Source organism: Dendropsophus ebraccatus, chromosome 2 (assembly GCF_027789765.1).
Source record: "Dendropsophus ebraccatus isolate aDenEbr1 chromosome 2, aDenEbr1.pat, whole genome shotgun sequence".
NCBI lineage: Eukaryota > Metazoa > Chordata > Amphibia > Anura > Hylidae > Dendropsophus > Dendropsophus ebraccatus.
Genome location: NC_091455.1, coordinates 22148586 through 22171498, shown reverse-complemented (window position 1 = coordinate 22171498; position 22913 = coordinate 22148586). Strand labels below are relative to the sequence as shown.

The 22913-nt window shown below is 44.3% G+C and overlaps 2 protein-coding genes across 7 annotated transcripts in view; both read left to right on the top strand.

Annotated features, from left to right (window-relative positions):
- The first annotated feature begins 1935 nt into the window (after positions 1-1935).
- On the top strand, positions 1936-11704 carry DSCC1 (DNA replication and sister chromatid cohesion 1). 5 transcript variants are annotated; one of them, XM_069959838.1, is made up of 10 exons: positions 1936-2174; positions 3321-3548; positions 4274-4442; positions 5091-5219; positions 6040-6130; positions 6213-6351; positions 6845-6897; positions 7840-7994; positions 9913-10061; positions 11442-11704. In XM_069959838.1, exons 2-10 carry the CDS (start codon positions 3376-3378, stop codon positions 11548-11550), a joined length of 1167 nt encoding a protein of 388 aa, XP_069815939.1. In that variant the 5' UTR covers positions 1936-2174; positions 3321-3375; the 3' UTR covers positions 11551-11704. The 5 variants fall into 5 exon arrangements, with proteins under 5 accessions (XP_069815939.1, XP_069815938.1, XP_069815940.1 ...); XM_069959837.1 differs by lacking the exon at positions 1936-2174 and adding an exon at positions 2238-2315; XM_069959839.1 differs by lacking the exon at positions 1936-2174 and adding an exon at positions 2322-2477.
- A 3305-nt stretch (positions 11705-15009) lies between these two features.
- The window catches only part of TAF2 (TATA-box binding protein associated factor 2), an 81873-nt gene continuing 73969 nt past the window's right edge, over positions 15010-22913 (top strand). For both annotated transcript variants that reach the window (XM_069957162.1, XM_069957161.1), the window contains exons 1-2: positions 15010-15247; positions 20194-20248. In XM_069957162.1, the coding sequence (XP_069813263.1) occupies positions 15195-15247; positions 20194-20248 (108 nt within the window). In that variant the 5' untranslated portion in view covers positions 15010-15194. The remainder of the gene's footprint in view (positions 15248-20193; positions 20249-22913) is intronic.

Here is a 22913-nt window from a genome sequence, read left to right as displayed (position 1 = left end):
GATTATTTTGTGTAATTACAGCTCCGGATGAGAACCCAAAGAGAACAACAGCACCACCTAGAGATTATTTTGTGTAGTTACAAGTACACAGAAACTAAAACTGAAAAGTACAGACATGATGGGGGAGATTTATTAAACATGGTGTAAAGTGAAACTGGCTCAGTTGCCCCTAGCAACCAATCAGATTCCACCTTTCATTTTCCAAAGAGTCTGTGAGGAATGAAAGGTGGATTCTGATTGGTTGCTAGGGGCGACTGAGCCAGTTTCACTTTACACCATGTTTGATAAATCTCCCCCTATATGTCTGTGTATAGGACAACTCAAGGACTTTCTGTTATTCTCACTAATAAAAAAACAACTGGAGTAAAACCGGACACTAGAAGTACAACAACTCTGGTAACAGACACTGAGGATGCCTTTACACAGAGAGATTTATCAGACAGATTATTGAAGCCAAAGCCAGGAATAGACTATAAACAGAACATTCCTGGCTTTGGCTTCAATAATCTGTCAGATTATTAATCTCTGTGAGTAAAAGCACCATAAATCTCAGCATGCCACTCTTTCCACTGCACCTCAGTTCTATAACTAATGTGGTGGTGATGCTGCAGGGAAGACCAAGGACTGTGTCATTCTGGGACCTGTAGATATATATATATATATATATATATATAGTTTTGTAGCATTAAGCGTCCACAGGGTAGGGCCCATAGCCTAAAGTATCCACAGGGTTGTGCTGATCAATTTAAGTGTCCACAGGGTTGTGCTGGTTAACACAAGCGCCCATAGGGTGGGGCTGATCACTTCAAGTGCCCATAGGGAGGGGCTGATCACTTCAAACGCCCATAGGGAGGGGCTGATCACTTCAAGCGCCCATAGGGTGGGGCTGATCACTTCAAACGCCCATAGGGAGGGGCTGATCACTTCAAGCGCCCATAGGGTGGGGCTGATCACTTCAAACGCCCATAGGGAGGGGCTGATCACTTCAAGTGCCCATAGGGTGGGGCTGATCACTTCAAGCGCCCATAGGGTGGGGCTGATCACTTCAAGTGCCCATAGGGTGGGGCTGATCACTTCAAGTGCCCATAGGGAGGGGCTGATCACTTCAAGTGCCCATAGGGTGGGGCTGATCACTTCAAGCGCCCATAGGGTAGGGCTGATCACTTCAAGCGCCCATAGGGTAGGGCTGATCACTTCAAGTGCCCATAGGGTGGGGCTGATCACTTCAAGTGCCCATAGGGAGGGGCTGATCACTTCAAGTGCCCATAGGGTGGGGCTGATCACTTCAAGTGCCCATAGGGAGGGGCTGATCACTTCAAGCGCCCATAGGGTAGGGCTGATCACTTCAAGCGCCCATAGGGTGGGGCTGATCACTTCAAGCGCCCATAGGGTGGGGCTGATCACTTCAAGCGCCCATAGGGTGGGGCTGATCACTTCAAGTGCCCATAGGGTGGGGCTGATCACTTCAAGTGCCCATAGGGTGGGGCTGATCACTTCAAGTGCCCATAGGGTGGGGCTGATCACTTGAATCGTCAACAGGGCGGTACTGATTGTCCCCACACCTGTATTTCCTGCCTCCACCATATGATACAGACACAGTGCAGTAATCTCAGCAATATACCCCAGTAACAGAGAAGAACCAGGAGTGCTAGTTCTTCTTCTACTGTAGAGTTCACTGCTGTGCTGTAATATGGCTCAGGGGCCCCTCATCCACCAGGGCCCGGCTGCTCCCTCCCCTCCGTATACAGTGACAGCTAACAAGTAGTCGGCTAGAACTTTGATGCATTGGTCTAACCGCACAGTCGAGCCACGTCCCTTTTACTGTCTCTCCAGCTGTTCTATGACTACAACTCCCAGCATGCAGTTCGGTCGGGCACACTAGGAAGTTGTAGTTACAGGTAGAGCGCCATAGCTTACGGGACGCTGCCCTAATCATACAGAGCGGACCACAGCTTGAGCAATGAATAAAGGCTTCAGCAAAATGGCGCCTGGGTAGAGGACACGCTAGTATCAAGCAATGTCCGCTCTAGTATGGGCGGAGCAGCGCGTCACTTTGGCGGGAAACTAGAACCATGTGACAGAGAGCTCTCCGGTGGTAGCAGACATACTCCAGAATCGGCACACATTGCTGAAGAGGACTAGCGTCTGGTGTGTGCGCACCCCTACGCCGATTGGTATGTCCCGTCCTGCTCGCGCTGTCCTACCAACCAATCAGATGGCGTCTCTATGTTAACCGTCTGTTCGAAAACGGAAGCTGTTGTGTGATTGGTTGCTATGGACAACCTACACTATAATGTTTTTATTTGTCTGCGGGAGTTAGTATACATAAAGCTTGTTGAAGGGCCCACTTATTGGGGTTCACTTCAGTCTGCTTGTGTTGCACAGATATTGCCATACAGTTTATCACAGCCCTGTGAATGGGGTCTAAGGCAGGGAGCACAGCCTTTCCTATTCACTCAGCTCTAATGTGATTGCAGGTCTATATGGTGACATGGTTGTGGTGCTCAAGCTTTGTCTGTCAGGCATGATGGGAATTGTAGTCACAGCTACATTGGCATCTCACTTTGATGGTTTGCTAACATGCACGTGCCATGGCCTGTACAGATCTGACATATATGCCCCCTTAAAGGGGTATTCCTATCTCATTAAAGGAGAAGTCTGGCGAAAATTTTTATTAAAGTATTTTATCACCCCACAAAAGTTATACAAATCACCAATATACACTTATTATGGGAAATGCTTATAAAGTGTTTTTTTTCCCTGTACTTACTACTGCATCAAGGCTTCACTTCATGGATAACATGGTGATGTCACTTCCTGGATAACATGGTGATGTCACTTCCTGGATAACATGGTGATGTCACTTCATGGATAACATGGTGATGTCATGACCCGACTCCCAGAGCTGTGCGGGCTGTGGCTGCTGGAGAGGATGATGGCAGGGGGGCACTGAGGCATTCTCATGATCGGTGAGGGTCCCTGAGGCCAGACACCTGTTGACCATAAAGTGATGGCATATCCTAGTAACGTGCCATTACTTTATGAGATGTAAATTCTAGGGAAATCAAATAATAGAATACCCCTTTAAGTTTCAGCACGCATGCACATACCACAAATCTGTATACCGGGACCCATAGAATAAGGGGGAAAGAGAGAAGATTTACCTCAAAATATAATGGGACTAGACAAAGTGATGTGGCTGCAAGAACCCCACTGACTATGAGTGAAATCCTTTTGGTGCCATCAGGATGCCTTGTATGTTAGATCTAACATTACGTTGTGACTGTGTGACTAACATTGTTTTGTGGTTTATATTGCAGCTGTACTCATCCTCTCCCTGATTCCTGTTATTCACATCCTGGAGGCTCCATTATCATGAGTCGTTCACGAGAAGAAGTGGAGGCCACGCTGCAGATCGCCAAAGTGAACGTAGAAGATCTGCGCAGCACAGTGCAATGTCTGACGTTCAGCGACATGTTTACTTCGGGGGATTACAGCCTGATGGAGCTGGATGACACGCTGTGTAAGGAGCTGGAGGCAGGGGGGAGGTGAGGACAGCCAGATTCTTAAAAGAAAATCATTTATAGTATGACAAAGCTTGCTGTCAGTGAATGGAAATTCTAGTTGTCTGGTCCTGAAGACCCCAAATAACCTGGATCTGAACTGATGATTCTGTAGACCAGGGATGTCAAACTCGTGGCCCTCCAGCAGTTGCAAAACTACAATTCCCATAATGCCTTGACACCCCTGGTCTACAGAATCATCGTTTCAGATCCGGAGTCTTCAGGACCAGACAACTATGGTTTCCATTCACTGACAACAAGATTTTTGGTTTTCTTAAAGGGGTATTTCAAGAAAAATTACCTGGTCCCCTATCCACAGGATACAGGACAAGTAAGAGATGACCGGGAGTCCGCTGATCTACGTATTGGGCCTCAGGCTTCTGTGTTATGAATACAGCTGTGGGTACGGCAGGTGACCTGCGGCTCTATTCAATTATATGGAGGTGCCGAGTAAGCCGGGAGAGTGCTGTAATCGTCTCTCTCCGGCAGCTCCATAGGAATGAACAGGTCATGTGCCGTACCCACGGCTGTATTCATATTAGGCCCAATACTGAGATCGATGTTGGGTACAGAGGTCGGACGCCCTGTGATCTCTTACTTGTCCCCTATACTGTGGATAGGGGACAAGTTAATTTTTCTTGGAATATCCCTTTAAATCTTTACTCAGTTTCAGAATCTCCATCTTATGCCTCTTTCCTCATCACTTACAGCCTTGTGATTCGAGGTGACAAAGCAGATCACGCCGTCCTGTGCAGTCAGAACAAAACCTATGACCTGAAAATCGCTGATACTTCCAATTTATTGTTGTTCATCCCCGATGGTAAAACCCCAGACCTCCTGCCGGCTGATCAGCTGCCCCTGAGCGTCACTTCCTGTGAGGTACGGCCTGGGCCCATCGGGGCATTGTTTATTTGTGACTGATGTTACATAACTGGTAATTGAGAGGAGAATGGTGTCCTGATAGTATTAAAGGGGTTCTCCGGCCTTAGAATCTCTTATATGTAATGCTGCCCTGTTGGAAAATATAATAAACATCATCTGCTCACCTCTCCGTGCTGCCCAGTTGTTCTGTTGTGGGGTCTCTGGTGTCCTCTCTAGCTAAAGCCGCCGCCACTTCTGAGACAAATTTGTTTTGGAGTGACAGCCCGCTGAGCCAATCAGTGACTAAGACGAGAGAGCGCCACAGTCAGGTGGCTTAGCAGACTGTCACTCCGAAGATGTAGCTAGCAGAAACGCTGCAACAGGACACTGGGGGAGCTCGGAGAGGTAAGCACAAGGGGGGGCGCATTTATTATGTGGAGCACAGGGCCTTTTCTGGTACAGAGGGCCCACTTACAGGGTCGGGTAGTGATTTTTCTATCATGTCTGACCCCTATCTCTAGAAGCATCACCTATCAGTGGAACCTTGGGAAACCTATATACATAAGTATACTTTCTGGCCACAGTTGATTTGAAAGAAAAATGTTTTTGGGGTGAATTAGCCCTTTAATGATGATATCCTGTTGTCTTACAACCAATATATTCTAGGTTGCGGGATTCTCTAATCATTACTGGGAGCTGAGGAGGTGCAGACCCAAAGTGAAGAAGTTAAAGAAACTTTTGCTAGAAAACCCGTATGAGGGACCAGAGAATGAGAACACCACAGGTGCTGCAATGGTAAGAGATAAGAGAACTATCGTCTAATTTTCTGCCTGGTAGCAGCCATGTTTGTTTGAGTTTTATTGCTGTTTTAACAGTTTTCCCCCTTTAGGATGCATTCACACGCACAGGATCCGCAGCAGATTTGATGTTGTGTTCAGTTATTTAGACTAAATCTGCTGCACATCCTGTACATGTGAACGCACCCTTAAAGGGCTAATTCCCTATTCGCAAGAAATTGTTTGGTAGGTGTCTGACTGTTTTGAATTGAGGTCCCTTGTCCCCTGAGTGAGTAAAGGATCAGTGTGCATGCTCGGGCACTGCTCTGTCCACACTTTATTGGACTTTTTAAGACATCTTCAATAACTGACGGCCATCATTAATCCTCCCTATACATAGGAAAGCTCAGCATAGCCAAGCTCTCCTGTGTTCTCTATAGGGGGGTTGAAATAGAGACCGATCACTGTGATTTTTCTCATCAAGGTACTTGCAGTGCCCAATAGATGTGCAAATACACTTTTCCACCATATCGTCTGTGTCTGCTTCGGTTAGGGTCTTATTACACGGCCTGACATGGGGCCATGCAAGGACGCATATGAGCGCAGATCAGCGAGATCCGCTTTTGCAGTGCCTCTACATGGCAAAATTGAGCAGCTGGGTCACACAAACCTTGTATCCACGAACCACGATTCTTGTGTTATTCGGGTGGCCACGAAAAATGACGGCACGAACATGAAATTAGTATTATAACTGTGTCAGGACACTTGCATCTTATATATTGGTAAATCAGCTTTATAACTGTAATGAACCATTGTGGGGTTTCCCTCTTTTGTTCTAGTACACGACAGACGACCTCCTGAATCAGATTCAAGCAAGCTACGAAGAGTTATTGGACCACCTGAAAGTCCTTCATGCCTGTAATATTAAAGGTATACATCTCTTTCCTTGTGATGGCTTCACACTCTCTATATGACACTTGTTTCATTCCTGACCTTTTTTATTCGATTTCAGGGTTTTGGAGACTTCTGGACTTCGATTACGAGATGAAGCTTCTGAACGACGTCACCCAGTTGATGGACTCGGAGTCGTGGTCTTTCAGTCGAGTCTCTTTGAAAGTGTGTCTGGAGGAGCTTCATATTCTTCATCCAGAGTAAGGGTCCTATAAGACAATCTGATTTTTACTGTTTAATGATAAGCGATCACAAACGAGATTGTTTATTGTTAACGTGAAATTGTTCACCATATAGTTACATATATGGTTACTATGATTGTTTACTCCATCTGATCCCAGCATCGCCCATATCATTCTTTTCTGAAAACTGCCTTGCGTCTGTTCTTCTCCCTTTTTACAGCTTATGTAAACCGCCCTGCTTGTATGTTCCCCATACTCTAAGAACTCAGATTGCTTTATATCACATTCCGTATTAGGGACTTATATTTATAAAAGACTTCTCAGATTTGATTGAGTTGTACCTGGGCCGATCTAATATTGGTTTATCCCAAGCACCTACCATTGATTTTATTGAGCTATATAGCAAGCAGTAACGCCCAAGAAAAGTGTGTCTACTGTATTCCCAGTGTGTATATGTCACTGCTGTAATCTATGGCTCCTTTATGTCTAATTGAATCCTTTTTATTTTTAGAGAAATGATTGAGCACTGTTTAGAGAGCTACGGGAGAAGGTTTTCCGAAGAAGGTAACCTCTGTTAGATTTTTCCGTATAAGTAATGTAATGTAGGTACACAGTGACCCCACAAGCAGAATAGTGAGTGCAGCTCTGGAGTATAATACAGGATGTAACTCAGAATCAGTACAGGATCTGTGTTTTGCTTGGTACTCAAACATTGCTCGGTATCTGAACAAAATCAAGGGGATAACTGTCAGCTGAACTGATTTTCAGTTCAAGGTGTTCGGGAACAGGATTCCTGTTCACCGCAACAGTGAGGGTGAAGGAGAGTCTGCAGAGGCGGCGGGAAGCAGCGGGAGCAAGAAGCTAAGGAGATTGTGAGCGAGGCCGCCGCCATAACAGCATGGGCGCGCGGTGGGCTGTGGAAGTGTACAGGAGGTGCTCCGGGCCGGCGGGGGGCATGTGGAGTGACAGGTCAGTGCAGGGAGCAGTGCGGCTGGCATCTTTACAGGTCGTCCCCGCAGTGAGAGGCAGGAGCGGGCGGCTAATTAAACTTGCTGCCGTGCTCCTGCTCCTCTCAGCTGCGGGGGACACCCTGTAAAGAACTGGGGAATCCCATCATAATGAGGGGAATCCCCGATTCTTTACAAGGTGTCCCCCGCAGCTGAGAGGAGCAGGACCATGGCAGCAAGTTTAAATAGCCGCCCGCTCCTGCCTCTTACTGTTTCGGGGAACATGGAGCGTTTTTACGCTCTTTGGGCCTGGTGACTCATGGAGTATAAAAACCAATTAATCAGATTTACATTGTTCCCTATGGGAATTTACAGCTCTGTTCTGAAACAGCCTTCCAGAACCGATTTATGTTTGAGGACCGAGGTACCACTGTGTGTGTGTGTGTGTGTGTGTGTGTGTGTGTGTGTGTGTGTGTGTATAGCTATATATCTTCAGACAAGAGAAGGAGTATCTGGAGATTGTGAAGTGTCTTGAACCTGTTATCATTTATATTCTCAGATGAAGTTTTCTTTGCTTTGGATGAAGATAAAATCTGCAAAGTCACCGCCCAGATGATCCTCCAGAACGCTGTGAAATTTAATCTTTCAGAGTTTCAGGAAGTCTGGCAGCAGAGTGTTCCTGAGGGCATGACAACCAGGCTGGACCAGCTGAAGGTAAGTCTATAGAGCCTTTCATTACTAGACTGCAGTAACACTATCTTTTGTCTTTAAAGGGAACCTGTCATCACTCTCATGTTGACTATACTAAGAGTCATCAGGGTGGTCCCCAGCAGCTTCTCCCCACCCCACCTGCCATCATTGATTGCTTCATGTTTGGGTATAGGGAGAGAGCTATCAATCAAGGCTCTTGGGGTGGGAGAAGCCACCCAGGACCAACCTAATGATTCATGGTTCAGACTGAATGTAAGTGATGACAGGTTCCCTTTTAAAGGAAACCTGTCCCCCCCCCCCCCCCCCCCGTGCCGGGGTGAGACAGCTTGCATATTCCTACAGTCCCCACAATGCCTTGTTTCCCTGGCCTGCCTCTGTATAACTCCCACCTCCTCCTCCCACACACAAACATGCCCACAACCCTGCCCCCCATCCCTCCCTCCATCTATTCTATTCTATGGGTGTCCAGTGAATAAAAACTGCAGCCACCATTGTCTACTTTTAATATGGCATGATGCTGAGGGTTGTGGTTGTGCAACCTGGAGTTGCACAGCTTGAAAAATTACTACCAGCATCTTGTCCAAGAGACAATGATGGTGGTAGTAGTTCTGAAAGCTGTGCAACTCCAGCTTGCACACATACAACCCCCACCATCATGCCATGCTGATACTTGATGATGGTGGTTGTGCTTATGCAAGCGATAGATAGATAGATAGATAGATAGATAGATAGATAGATAGATAGATAGATAGGAGATAGATAGATAAGAAATGAATGGATAGAAAATAGATTAAAGATAGATATTATTATATATAATAGATATATGGACTATGTGTTATAGCTGAATCTGGTGTCCGAGGTCTCCTCTGCTTCTCAGTCATTCTGGAGGAGAATCCTGTAGCATCAGACACCAGTGATCTCTTAGCAGGCATCTGGCATTGAAAGGGAGCCAAATGCCTCCTATTAGATCTGTGACATCTGATGCTGCAGGCAGCTGCCGATCTTCTCAAGAATGACTGAGAAGCAGAGGAGACTGAGATGGTGCAGAGGAGGGAGCCCGACAGATAATATAGTATGTATTGGAAAACTGGGCGGGCAGAGGAGGAGTGGGGCGGGCAGAGGATGTGTTGAGGGGCAGGTTTCCCTGTGACAGAGAGGAAATACATCACGTCTCAATATGGCACCTGTGGAACAGCACTGAGAGGTGATGTGTTTCCTTCTTCCTGAACTACAGAACTTCCTGTGGGACTTTAATTCTTTGAAAAACGGGTAACATTACAGCTGTCCTAATGAGTGTAAATGGCAATGTTATATAACTTTCCTTTGTAAGTGCAGTGTTAAATTATGTAATTTGCCCAGAGTACCCCTTTAAACACTTGCTCACCAGCACCAACTTTTGTGACTCTTGACAGCATTGACAGTGAGACAGCATGCCCCAGAAAGATTGTACAATGTTGAAATTGGACCACTAGAAAAGACAGGTGCGTGGGGAAGAACATTCCCCCCCTCTGTGTTTCATAACTAGGGAGTTATGTACTATATGTACTATGTAAGGAATCTGAGGCATCAACATTTTTTTACTGGGTTCTGTCCAAACAGGATAATGGCAATTGTATCTATGACACAACCAAAAGTTAAAGATATAAAGTCCCTTGTCGATTAGTGTTTTTGGATATTGGAATATTTGGAGTTCTTTAATCAAGAATAGAGATGAGCAAACCCTGAGCACGCTCTGCTTGTCCGAACCTGAGCATTGGGCATTTGATTACCAGTGGCGGAAGAAGTTGGATGCATCCAGCTTCAGCCAACAGGAATCTCGTGGATGAAGCCGAACATGCAGAACGTTCGCTCATTTCTAATCAAGACTAGATATAAAGTGGAAGAGAAAAAAATTGTATTTTCATCTATCTGTTACTCATAGGGACTTGCCTTGGTGGATCGAACCTCTCGACCAGAGACCATCTTTCTTCTAAAGACAGAGGACCTACCCGAGGACACTCAGGAGAGGTTCAACACTCTGTTTGGTATGAGAGAGAAGTGGACGGAAGCTGATATTTCACCGTACATAAAGTAAGTAGTTCACCCTCTTATGATGATCTGTGGGAGGAGACGGTCTGTGCCCAAAGATCCCATGGCCAGAGTCTGCTCTTGTAATTGTGTCTTGTTTGACATTTGATGCATTTTACATCAGATCTACATCACAGTATTGGCTAGTGGTGCTATATTCCAATGTAGGCAACCATAGTCATCTGTCCCATTCACACAGCAGGACTGGAAGATGATAGTGTTAAGGCCCTATTCCATGGAATGATAATCGTCCCATGGAATAGAATGTCGGCTGATCATTGCGTCATTTGTCTTTCAAACATGTTGAAAGACAAATGATTCATACAGCAACGAACTGCTGCCGTCGGTCCATGGAATAGGAGCGGCGGCAGCAGACGCTGCTGTATGCTATGGGCTGCCCGGACGAACTAGCGATCACCCGGGCAACCCCCCATCCCCCGCAACGAGCTCATTTGCTCCTCTCAGTCGCCCTTGGAATAGGGCCTCTAGGGTCCTATTAAACAGAGCAATTTTTAACTATTAAAGATCGCAAACGAGATTGTTTGTCGTTAACCTGAAATCGTTCACCTTATTACACAGAACGATGGTCATTAGTTGCGATCGTTACTATGATCGTTATTGTGATCGTTAATACGATTGTTTATTACTTCTGATCCCAGCAGAACAATGGACAATGTGCAATTACACTGAACGATTAGTGAACAAATGCGGAGCTACAGCGAACGAATGTGGAATTACAGCGAACGATTAACGATAATTTTAGGTTCAAATCTAAGGGTCCATTTACACAGAAAGATTATCTGACATATTATCTGCCAAAGATTTAAAGCCAAAACCAGAAACAGACTATAAACAGAGATCAAGTCATAAAGGAAAGACTGAGATTTCTCCTCTTTTTCAAATCCATTTCTGGCTTTGGCTTCAAATCTTTGGCAGACAATCTGTCAGATAATCTTTCTGTGTAAATGGGCCCTAAATCAAGGGCATACGAACGATTTTTCGATTGTTTCCTGCAATTACATAGGACGATTTTCGTTAAAATTCGAGCGATATAACGATTTTTCGCATGATACTTGTCCTATGTAATAGAGCCCTTACTCTTGTTATATACAGTACATCTCAATAAAGAAGAGACAAGTAAGATGTACATGTTTGTTTGTCACAAATGATCCAAACATTTTCATTAAGGGGCTATAAACCTCTAGAATTTCTGAAGTCCTAGCAATAAGAGTATTACTTTAAATACTGTGGTATTATATACACTTATAGACAGAACAAAGCATGTTGTCGCCCTCTAGTGGTAAGATCCAGTGTATAATCAGACCTCACCTGATACTGACTCTAGGCTATATCCTGATCTATGGTTTTCTTGTGTTTTTCCAGGGACCTGTGCGGAGAGAAACAAACCATCGGAGCCTTGCTGACTAAGTACGCGCGGTCTTCTCTTCAGAATGGCGTTAAAGTGTTTAATTCTAGGCGACCGATTTCCTAAAGTGATCTTCTCTTCCCATATTGTTATAAAAGTTGCCACTTTGCTTTATTATTTAATATTTTATTGTATAGTTGTGTTGTACTGTATGTGATCTCCGTGACTGTGTCCATTCCAAGATGAAAGTTCTCTGTGGAAGCGGATATTGTGTTTAGGCTGAGCCAATACATTGTTCTTTCACATCTATAAGTTCTGTGTCCTGGTTTTAAAGATTGACTTTGTGGCCAACCCTTACACTGGTCACTTGTGGTTAAAAGATAAGACACATAACTGCAGATGGATGAAAACTTTTCCTACCCTACAAGCAAATTCTGTGGAGATCCTACCATATAGCTTGAGAATAGACATGGCCTCACATGGTGATCAACATGGTTGTTAAATGGAAACTATCAGCAGGTTAAAACATAATCTTGTGTGTGGGGGATACATGCCTGATCCCTCTGCTGAGCCACCATTGCTAAGACACAGAGGTGAGACATGTAGGTGGTATATGGATATTACATGGAGTATGCTTGCACAGGGGGATGGGCACATATGGCTGACAGTGGTCAGTACCATCCTGTCCGAGAATGCCAGAGAATACAAGGACTATGGGCAAGCTTTCTCTTTTCTTTTAGCTGGGAGGGGTATGGTTAATATACTAATGCAAACATAAAAAGTGCAGCAGCCGGCTGCAAACACCAAGATATATGCATAATATGTAATACTGCTATAGAAAAGGGAGGTTCTTAATGTACCATGTGATCAAATAGTGTACCGTCCCACCACGGTAAGGGGACCTCAGACACAGGATGGGTCCTTACACTATAGATATGCCTCTCTTGGGCTACCAAAGTTAACAAATTCTGGGCAAGTAAGATCCAGCTTAAAGGGTACCTGTAGCTACCTGTGATTTTCAGGTATCTGTGAACAAACCACGATTTGACGGAAATGCAGGTGACCTCTATTCTGATGCCCTAAAGGTTGTGCGTATTTCATTGTCCTGGATACCCGAACTTCCTGATTAGGAGAGAAATTCACTGCTGATCGGCAGAGACTGTAATAACAGGTAGGCTTTAACTCACCGATGGAGGAGTGCAAGAGTCTAAATATGAGCAGCGACTCCCCCACATCTATTATAGAAATACAGAAAAGATTGCATTAAACTTAGGCCTTATTCACATGTTCAGTCATGTTTTATAAATGACAGATCTGCACAAGTTACAGATGCTCCCATAGACCTCTATGGGTGAATCCATGCCGCAATTACAGCCTGTACTAGGACACATCGTATTTTTTGTGGCACGGATTAGGTATCTATAAAAACTACAGACAGTGTGAATAGCACAATAAAAAAAAAAAAATGAATGGGCCCTAAATATGTCCATAATTGTGGATCCGTAATTACAGAATACGTCAATAAGGCCTTAGGTTGCGTTCACACATCTGCAATTTTACTGATGGTGTAGGCCCGTCCTGGATTTTTTCCACGCCCGGCCTGATGTGTTAATACCATGCCGTGAGCCGGGAAAATGTGTGAATCTCTGTGGCACTGTAATGAAATGGCCACGCGGCTGTTCCCTAAAGTGACACGACCCTGCTCCTGGCATTGTATTGATACATTACGCCAGGTGGGAAAACAATCCAGGACAGGCCTACACTGTCAGTAAGGTATGCAAAACTGCATAGGTGTGAATACAGCCTGAGTGTTTGCAGTGTGCTGCTGTACTTTGTATGTTGGCATCTGTATATCAGCAATGACAGTGTGCACCTGCAGTAATAGAAGCATCACTTCTTACCCATAGTCCAGGACACAGATCAGTGCCATTAAAAGGAGTCCAGTGAAAATTGTTATTAAAGTATTGTATTGCCCCTCCAAAGTTATACAAATCACCAATATACACTTATTATGGGAAATGCACATTAAGGGTGGGTTCATACTGAGGAATTCTCGCGGAATATGTCCGCCGAATTCCGCTGTCTGTCCGCACGCAAGGCCTCGTGCCTTTCCGCCGGCTTCATAGACTCCATTCTATGGGCCAGCGTATTCCGCTATCCGCCAAAAGAAGTGACATGTCACTTCTTTCGGCGGAATGAGGAATCAGCCGGCCCATAGAATGGAGTCTATGGAGCCGCCTGAAAGGCGCGAGGCCTTGAGCGCGGACAGACAGCGGAATTCCGCGGACATTATCTTCGAGAATTCCTCAGTATGAACCCACCCTAAGTTTTTTTTTCTGCACTTGCATCAAGGCTTTACTTCTTGGATAACATGGTGATGTCACTTCCTGGATAACATGGTGATGTTACTTCTTGGATAACATGGGGATGTCACTTCCTGGATAACATGGTGATGTCACTTCCTGGATAACATGGGGATGTCACTTCCTGGATAACATGGGGATGTCACTTCCTGGATAACATGGTGATGTCATTTCCTGGATAAAATGGTAATGTCACGACCCAACTCCCAGAGCTGTGTGGGCTGTGGCTGCTGGAGAGGATGATGGCAGGGGGACACTGAGGGACACAGGGCACTGGAGGGAGACTGAGCATCCCTCTGCCATCATCCTCTCCAGCAGTCACAGCCCGCACAGCTCTGGGAGTCGGGTCGTGACATCACCATGTTATCCAGGAAGTGACATCACCATGTCATCCAGGAAGTGACATCCCCATTTTATTCAGGAAGTGACATCACCATGTTATCCAGGAAGTGACATCACCATGTTATCCAGGAGGTGACATCACCATGTTATCCAGGAAGTGACATCACCATGTTATCCAGGAGGTGACATCACCATGTTATCCAGGAAGTGACATCACCATGTTATCCAGGAAGTGACATCACCATGTTATCCAGGAAGTGAAGCCTTGATGCAGTAGTAAGTGCAGGGAAAAAAGCACTTTATGTGCATGTCCCATAATAAGTGTATATTGGGGATTTGTATAACTTTTGGGGGGCAATACAATACTTAAATAAAAATTTTCGCTGGACTTCTCCTTTAAATGGGACTGACCTGGGTTTAAAAGAAAATGTGGAGCGCAGTGGCATAATGCAGATAGCCAAGGCTAGTCAATGCTTCATAGACATCAATGGAGGAGTCTGCACACAAGGGCCACCATCTATGGCAAAGGTGTCAAATTTGTGACTCCAGCTGTTGGAAAACTACAATTCCCATCATGCCTGGACAACCGGAGCTTAAGCTTTGGCTGTCTAGGCATGATGGGAATTGTAGTTTTGCAACAGCTGAAGGCCCTGAGTTTGACACCCCCTGTTCTATGAGGATGATGTCTGCAAAGAATTTTCACCTACATCCTAAATGTCCTGGCTGCGAGTGTGGTTTTTACACGGAGATCAAACGGGAAATGTTGCGGTTACAGCATGTGTTTACACTGGCAAATCTTTTGTTTTCCCAAATCAAAGATGGCGGAAGGGAGCCGGTGTCACATGATCAGCGGAGATCTCGCGAGAAGAGAGGTCAGCGGGAAGCGGAAGTGCTGCCGGCCGTGGCTCAGAGCTGAGAGCGGGAGAGGTGCTGCGGTTGCTGCTGGAGACGGGGAGCGCCGAGTAACCATAGCAACAGAGCGGCGCCGCCCCTGACACCGGGGCCCCCGGCGGCCGCAGAGCGCGGGGGAGGAGCCGAGGGGCCTCTGGGTGCGGAGCCGCCACCATGAATAGGAAGAAGGGAGATAAGGGCTTCGAGAGCCCCCGACCATATAAACTATAAGTATCTAACTGCGTGTGCTATATATTCTATATGTACTGGATGTATATATACTATGTGTATGTGTGTATGCCTGTCTCATCATGTGTGTATGTATGTGTCTGTATGGCTGCCTGTCCTGTGTACATATAAGTATGTATGTGTGTATGTATGTATGTATGTGTATACCTGTCTCATCATGTGTGTATGTATGTGTATATGTATGTATGTGTGTGTATGGCTGCCTGTCCTGTGTACATGTATGTATGTATGTATGTATGTGTGTATACCTGTCTCATCATGTATGTATGTATGTGTGTATACCTGTCTCATCATGTATGTATGTATGTGTATGGCTGCCTGTCCTGTGTACATGTATGTATCTATGTGTGTATGTGTGTATACCTGTCTCATCATGTATGTATGTATGTGTATGGCTGCCTGTCCTGTGTACATGTATGTATGTGTGTATACCTGTCTCATCATGTGTGTATGTATGTGTGTGTATGACTGCCTGTCCTGTGTACATGTATGTATGTGTGTATGCCTGTCTCATCATGTGTGTATGTATGTATGTGTGTGTATGGCTGCCTGTCCTGTGTATATGTATGTATGTATGTGTGTATGTGTATACCTGTCTCATCATGTGTGTATGTATGTGTATATGTATGTATGTGTGTGTATGGCTGCTTGTCCTGTGTACATGTATGTATGTGTGTATACCTGTCTCATCATGTATGTATGTATGTGTGTATACCTGTCTCATCATGTATGTATGTATGTGTGTATACCTGTCTCATCATGTATGTATGTATGTGTGTATACCTGTCTCATCATGTATGTATGTATGTGTGTATACCTGTCTCATCATGTATGTATGTATGTGTGTATACCTGTCTCATCATGTTTGTATGTATGTGTGTATACCTGTCTCATCATGTATGTATGTATGTGTGTATACCTGTCTCATCATGTATGTATGTGTGTATACCTGTCTCATCATGTATGTATGTATGTGTGTATACCTGTCTCATCTTGTATGTATGTATGTATGTATGTATGGCTGCCTGTCCTGTGTACATGTATGTGTGTATGTATGTATATGTATGTATGTATGTGTATACCTGTCTCATCATGTGTGTATGTATGTGTGTGTATGGCTGCCTGTCCTGTGTACATATAAGTATGTATGTGTGTATGTATGTATGTGTATACCTGTCTCATCATGTGTGTATGTATGTGTGTATGTATGTGTGTGTATGGCTGCTTGTCCTGTGTACATGTATGTATGTGTGTATACCTGTCTCATCATGTATGTATGTATGTGTGTATACCTGTCTCATCATGTATGTATGTGCATATGTATACCTGTCTCATCATGTGTGTATGTATGTGTGTGTATGGCTGCCTGTCCTGTGTACATATAAGTATGTATGTGTGTATGTATGTATGTATGTATGTATGTGTATACCTGTCTCATCATGTGTGTATGTATGTGTATATGTATGTATGTGTGTGTATGGCTGCCTGTCCTGTGTACATGTATGTATGTGTGTATACCTGTCTCATCATGTATGTATGTATGTATGTGCATATGTATACCTGTCTCATACCTGTCTCATCATGTGTGTATGTATGTGTGTGTATGGCTGCCTGTCCTGTGTACATATAAGTATGTATGTGTGTATGTATGTATGTGTATACCTGTCTCATCATGTGTGTATGTATGTGTGTGTATGGCTGCCTGTCCTGTGTACATATAAGTATGTATGTGTGTATGTATGTATGTGTATACCTGTCTCATCATGTGTGTATGTATGTGTATATGTATGTATGTGTGTGTATGGCTGCTTGTCCTGTGTACATGTATGTATGTGTGTATACCTGTCTCATCATGTATGTATGTATGTGTGTATACCTGTCTCATCATGTATGTATGTATGTGTGTATACCTGTCTCATCATGTATGTATGTGTGTATACCTGTCTCATCATGTATGTATGTATGTGCATATGTATACCTGTCTCATCGTGTGTGTATGTATGTATGTATGTGTGTATACCTGTCTCATCATGTGTGTATGTATGTATGTATGTGTGTATACCTGTCTCATCATGTATGTATGTATGTGTGTATACCTGTCTCATCATGTATGTATGTGTGTATACCTGTCTCATCATGTGTGTATGTATGTGTGTGTATGGCTGCCTGTCCTGTGTACATATAAGTATGTATGTGTGTATGTATGTATGTATGTGTATACCTGTCTCATCATGTGTGTATGTATGTATGTATGTGTGTATACCTGTCTCATCATGTGTGTATGTATGTATGTATGTGTGTATACCTGTCTCATCATGTGTGTATGTATGTATGTGTGTATACCTGTCTCATCATGTGTGTATGTATGTATGTATGTGTGTATGTATGGCTGCCTGTCCTGTGTACATGTATGTATGTGTGTATACCTGTCTCATCATGTGTGTATGGCTGCCTGTCCTGTGTACATGTATGTATGTGTGTATGCCTGTCTCATCATGTGTGTATGTATGTGTGTGTATGGCTGCCTGTCCTGTGTACATATAAGTATGTATGTATGTGTATACCTGTCTCATCATGTGTGTATGTATGTGTGTGTATGGCTGCCTGTCCTGTGTACATATATGTATGTATGTGTGTATACCTGTCTCATCATGTGTGTATGTATGTATGTATGTGTGTATACCTGTCTCATCATGTGTGTATGTATGTATGTATGTGTGTATGTATGGCTGCCTGTCCTGTGTACATGTATGTATGTGTGTATACCTGTCTCATCATGTGTGTATGTATGTGTGTGTATGGCTGCCTGTCCTGTGTACATATAAGTATGTATGTATGTGTATACCTGTCTCATCATGTGTGTATGTATGTATGTATGTATGTATGTGTGTATACCTGTCTCATCATGTGTGTATGTATGTGTATATGTATGTATGTGTGTGTATGGCTGCCTGTCCTATGTACATGTATGTGTGTATACCTGTCTCATCATGTATGTATGTATGTATGTGTATGTGTATACCTGTCTCATCATGTGTGTATGTATGCATGTATGTATGTGTGTATGGCTGCCTGTCCTGTGTACATGTATGTATGTATGTGTGTGTATGGCTGCCTGTCCTGTGTGTATGTATGTATGTATGTATGTGTATACCTGTCTCATCATGTGTGTATGTGTGTGTATGGCTGCCTGTCCTGTGTACATGTATGTATGTGTGTATACCTGTCTTATCATGTGTGTATGTATGTGTATATGTATGTATGTGTGTGTATGGCTGCCTGTCCTATGTACATGTATGTGTGTATACCTGTCTCATCATGTATGTATGTGTATGGCTGCCTGTCCTGTGTACATATAAGTATGTATGTATGTGTGTATACCCGTCTCATCATGTATGTGTATACCTGTCTCATCATGTATGTATGTATGTATGTGTATGTGTATACCTGTCTCATCATGTATGTATGTATGTATGTGTATATGTATACCTGTCTCATCATGTATGTATGTGTATGGCTGCCTGTCCTGTGTACATATAAGTATGTATGTATGTGTGTATACCCGTCTCATCATGTATGTGTATACCTGTCTCATCATGTATGTGTGTTTACCTATCCTGTATACATGTATGTGTATGCCTGCCCTGTCGTGTCTGTATGTATGTGTGCGTATGCCTTTCCTGTGTACATGTGTGTGTGTATACGTGTCTCCTCATGTGTACATGTATGTATATGCCTGCCCTGTCCTGTGTACATGTATGTATGTACGTGTGTATACCTCTCATCATGTGTATGTGTATGCCTGCCCTGTTATGTCTATATGTATGTGTGTATACCTGCCCTGTCATGTGTATGTGTATACCTGTGTACATGTATGTGTGTATATGTGTCTCCTCATGTGTACGTGTGTGTATACCTGTGTACATGTATGTGTGTATATGTGTCTCCTCATGTGTACGTGTGTGTATACGTGTCTCCTCATGTGTATGTGTGTATGCCTGACCTGTGGTGTACATGTATGTATTTATGTGGACGCCTTGTCCTGTCCTATGTACAATTGTGTGTATGTCTGCCCTGTCTACATATATGTCTGCATGCATGCCCTGTTCTGTCCTGTGTACGTGTGTCTATGCTTGTCCAGCCATGTACATGCTGTGTGTGCTCTACCCTTTCATGTGTACTTGTGTATGTATGCCTGCCCTGTCATGTCTTTATGTATGTGTGTGTATATGTGTATGCCTGCCCTGCCATGTCTTTATGTATGTGTGTATATGTGTATGCCTGCCCTGCCATGTCTTTATGTATGTGTGTATATGTGTATGCCTGCCCTACCATGTCTTTATGTATGTGTGTATATGTGTATGCCTGCCCTGTCATGTCTTTATGTATGTATGTGTGTGTATATGTGTCTGCCTGCCTTGCCATGTCTTTATGTATATGTGTATGCCTGCCCTGCCATGTCTTCATGTATATGTGTATGCCTGCCCTACCATGTCTTTATGTATGTATGTATGTGTGTGTATATGTGTATGCCTGCCCTGTCATGTCTTTATGTATGTGTGTGTATATGTGTATGCCTGCCCTGTCATGTCTTTATGTATGTGTGTATATGTGTATGCCTGCCCTGTCATGTCTTTATGTATGTGTGTGTATATGTGTATGCCTGCCCTGTCATGTCTTTATGTATGTGTGTGTATATGTGTATGCCTGCCCTGCCATGTCTTCATGTATATGTGTATGCCTGCCCTACCATGTCTTTATGTATGTATGTGTGTGTATATGTGTATGCCTGCCCTACCATGTCTTTATGTATGTCTGCATCTCCTCTGTCCTGATGGGGATATATACTCTGTTTATGTGTGTGTGTCCTCCATCTCTGTTTCCCGTGTATATTATAAAGTAACGCTCTGTGTTCTCTCTACACGACTCACCAGGCCGTCTGCATCAACAACATCAACTTCCAGCGGAAATCCGTCATAGTAAGTACTCCTCCTCCTCCTCCTCTTCTCTATCTGCCTCACATATCATATAATAATAAATTTTATTTATATAGCGCCAACAGATTCCGCAGCACTTTACAATTCTGGGGTACATACATAGACAAAAATAGACATTACAGAGAGATACATATAATTATCCATACATGAGGAGTGAGGTCCCTGCTCGCATGCATGAGCTGACACACTATCAGGAGAGGGTGCGAGACAGAATGGCAGAGGGGCAAAGTGCATCATTGTTCTTATGGTCCGGCCATCATTATAAATAAGGCAGTGCAGGTAAGGGTGGATGAACCTGTCACCAGCCAATGCCTGCCTGCACAGGTCTAAGTGCTTAAATGCTTGGTGTATGTATGTATGTATGTATGTATGTATGTATGTATGCGTGGTGGAGGTAGGTAGGTGTGGAAGGGGAGGGTAGCAGTCAAAATCATGGAACCTGGTAAGCCTGCATGCACAGATGAGTTTTGAGGGCACGTTTGAAGATTTGTGTATTGGAGGTGAGCCTGATAGACTTAGGTAATGCATCCCATAGAACTGGTGCAGCTCGGGTGAAGTCCTGGAGACGGAAGTGAGAGGTGCGGATTAAGGTGGATGTTAGTCTTAAGTCATTAGAGGAGCGTAAGGCACGGGTAGGACGGTAGACAGAGATGAGGGAGGAGATATAGGGAGGTGCAGCACTGTGGAGAGCCTTGTGGGTGAGCAGGAGGACTTTGTATTGTATCCTGTGTTTAATAGGGAGCCAATGTAATGACTGGCACAGGGGGGAGGCATCTGTATAGTGGCTGGACATGGGGATGAGCCTGGCCGCTGTGAATGGACTGGAGAGAGGAGAGTTTAGAGGAAGGAAGGCCGATTAGTAAGGAATTGCAGTAGTCAAGACGGGAATGAATCAGAGCGACAATGAGAGTTTTAGCAGATTCCACAGGAAGGAAGGGACGGATTTTAGAGATGTTTTTTAGATGCAGATTACAGGAACGTGAAAGAGATTTAATATGAGGAGTGAAGGACAGATCTCAGTCAAACATAACCCCAAGGCAGCGGGCTTGCTGTGTAGGGGCTATGGTCGCACCACAGACAGAGATGGAGATGTCAGGTGGAGGGCGTTTAGCAGAGGGAGGGAAGACAAGAAGCTCAGTCTTAGCAAGGTTTAGTTTTAGGAATAGGGAGGACATAGCGTTAGAGACGGCAGACAGACAGTTACTGGTAATCTGTAGAAGATATAGACAAAGAGGTGTCAGCTCACCGATTCCAACTTCTTTGGTGCCTGTACTCACATTTGGCTTGATGCGTATTTATGCAACACTGAAGGAAAGAATGTTCCACAGTCCAGCACTTGGCAAAGAAGTTTTGTTTTTATTCAGTTTCGTTGCAATGCACAGCAGAACACCAACATGCAGTGACCCCACAGATTAGACGCGTTTCGAGCGCATGCGCACTCTTGTTCACCTAGTGCCTTCCCACTCTAACTCCCCTTAAATAATCACCATACAGGTGTACATACAAGTGGATCAAGGAATGCAATTAAAAGAACTTGTTACATATACTGTGAAAACATGGGCAAAGACGTGCTGCAGATATTTCATTTTAGCACCATATGGGCAATTGGTTTTATACACACTGTTCATTCACAACAGTAAAAAATAACAAATATGCAAATGAGCATTAGAAAATATGTTGTTTTTGGAGTAATTGAACACATACATGTTAGTTGACGTGCGATAGTCTTCTGCACACATGAACACAGTATATGTAACAAGTTCTTTTAATTGCATTCCTTGATCCACTTGTATGTACACCTGTATGGTGATTTTTTAAGGGGAGTTAGAGTGGGAAGGCACTAGGTGAACAAGAGTGCGCATGCGCTCGAAACGCGTCTAATCTGTGGGGTCACTGCATGTTGGTGTTCTGCTGTGCATTGCAACGAAACTGAATAAAAACAAAACTTCTTTGCCAAGTGCTGGACTGTGGAACATTCTTTCCTTCAGTGTTGCAATCTGTAGAAGAGCGGGGGTGATATCACGGGAGGAGGTATACAGCTGGGTATCATCAGCATAGAGATGGTACTGAAAACCAAACTTGCTGATGATTTGTCCGATGGGTAAAGTGAGAAAAGGAGAGGGCCCAGGACTGATCCCTGAGGAACCCCGACTGTAAGGGGGAGAGAAGATGAGGTGGAGCCAGACAGTGATACGCTAAAGGAGCAGTCAGAGAGATAGGAGGAAAACCAGGAAAGAGCAGAGTCTTTGAGGCGGATAGAGCGGAGCGTGGAGAGGAGGAGCTGGTGGTCTACAGTGTCAAAAGCTGCTGAAAGGTCCAGGAGAATGAGAAGTGAATGGTCACCTTTAGAGGAGATCATTAGAGACTTTAGTAGAGCAGTTTCTGTGGAGTGGTGAGGACTGAAACCGGACTGAAGGGGGTCAAGGAGAGAGTTGTTAGAGAGGTAACGGGTTAGGCGGGAATAGATCAGACGTTCCAAGAGTTTAGAGATAAAAGAAAGATTAGAGACAGGTCGATAGTTGGCAGCACAGGATGGGTCTAGAGAGGGTTTTCTCAGTAATGGAGTGATGGTGGAGTGTTTGAAAGTCGAGGGGAAGATGCCAGAGGAGAGGGAGAGGTTGAAGATTTTAGTAAGGTAAGTAGTGAC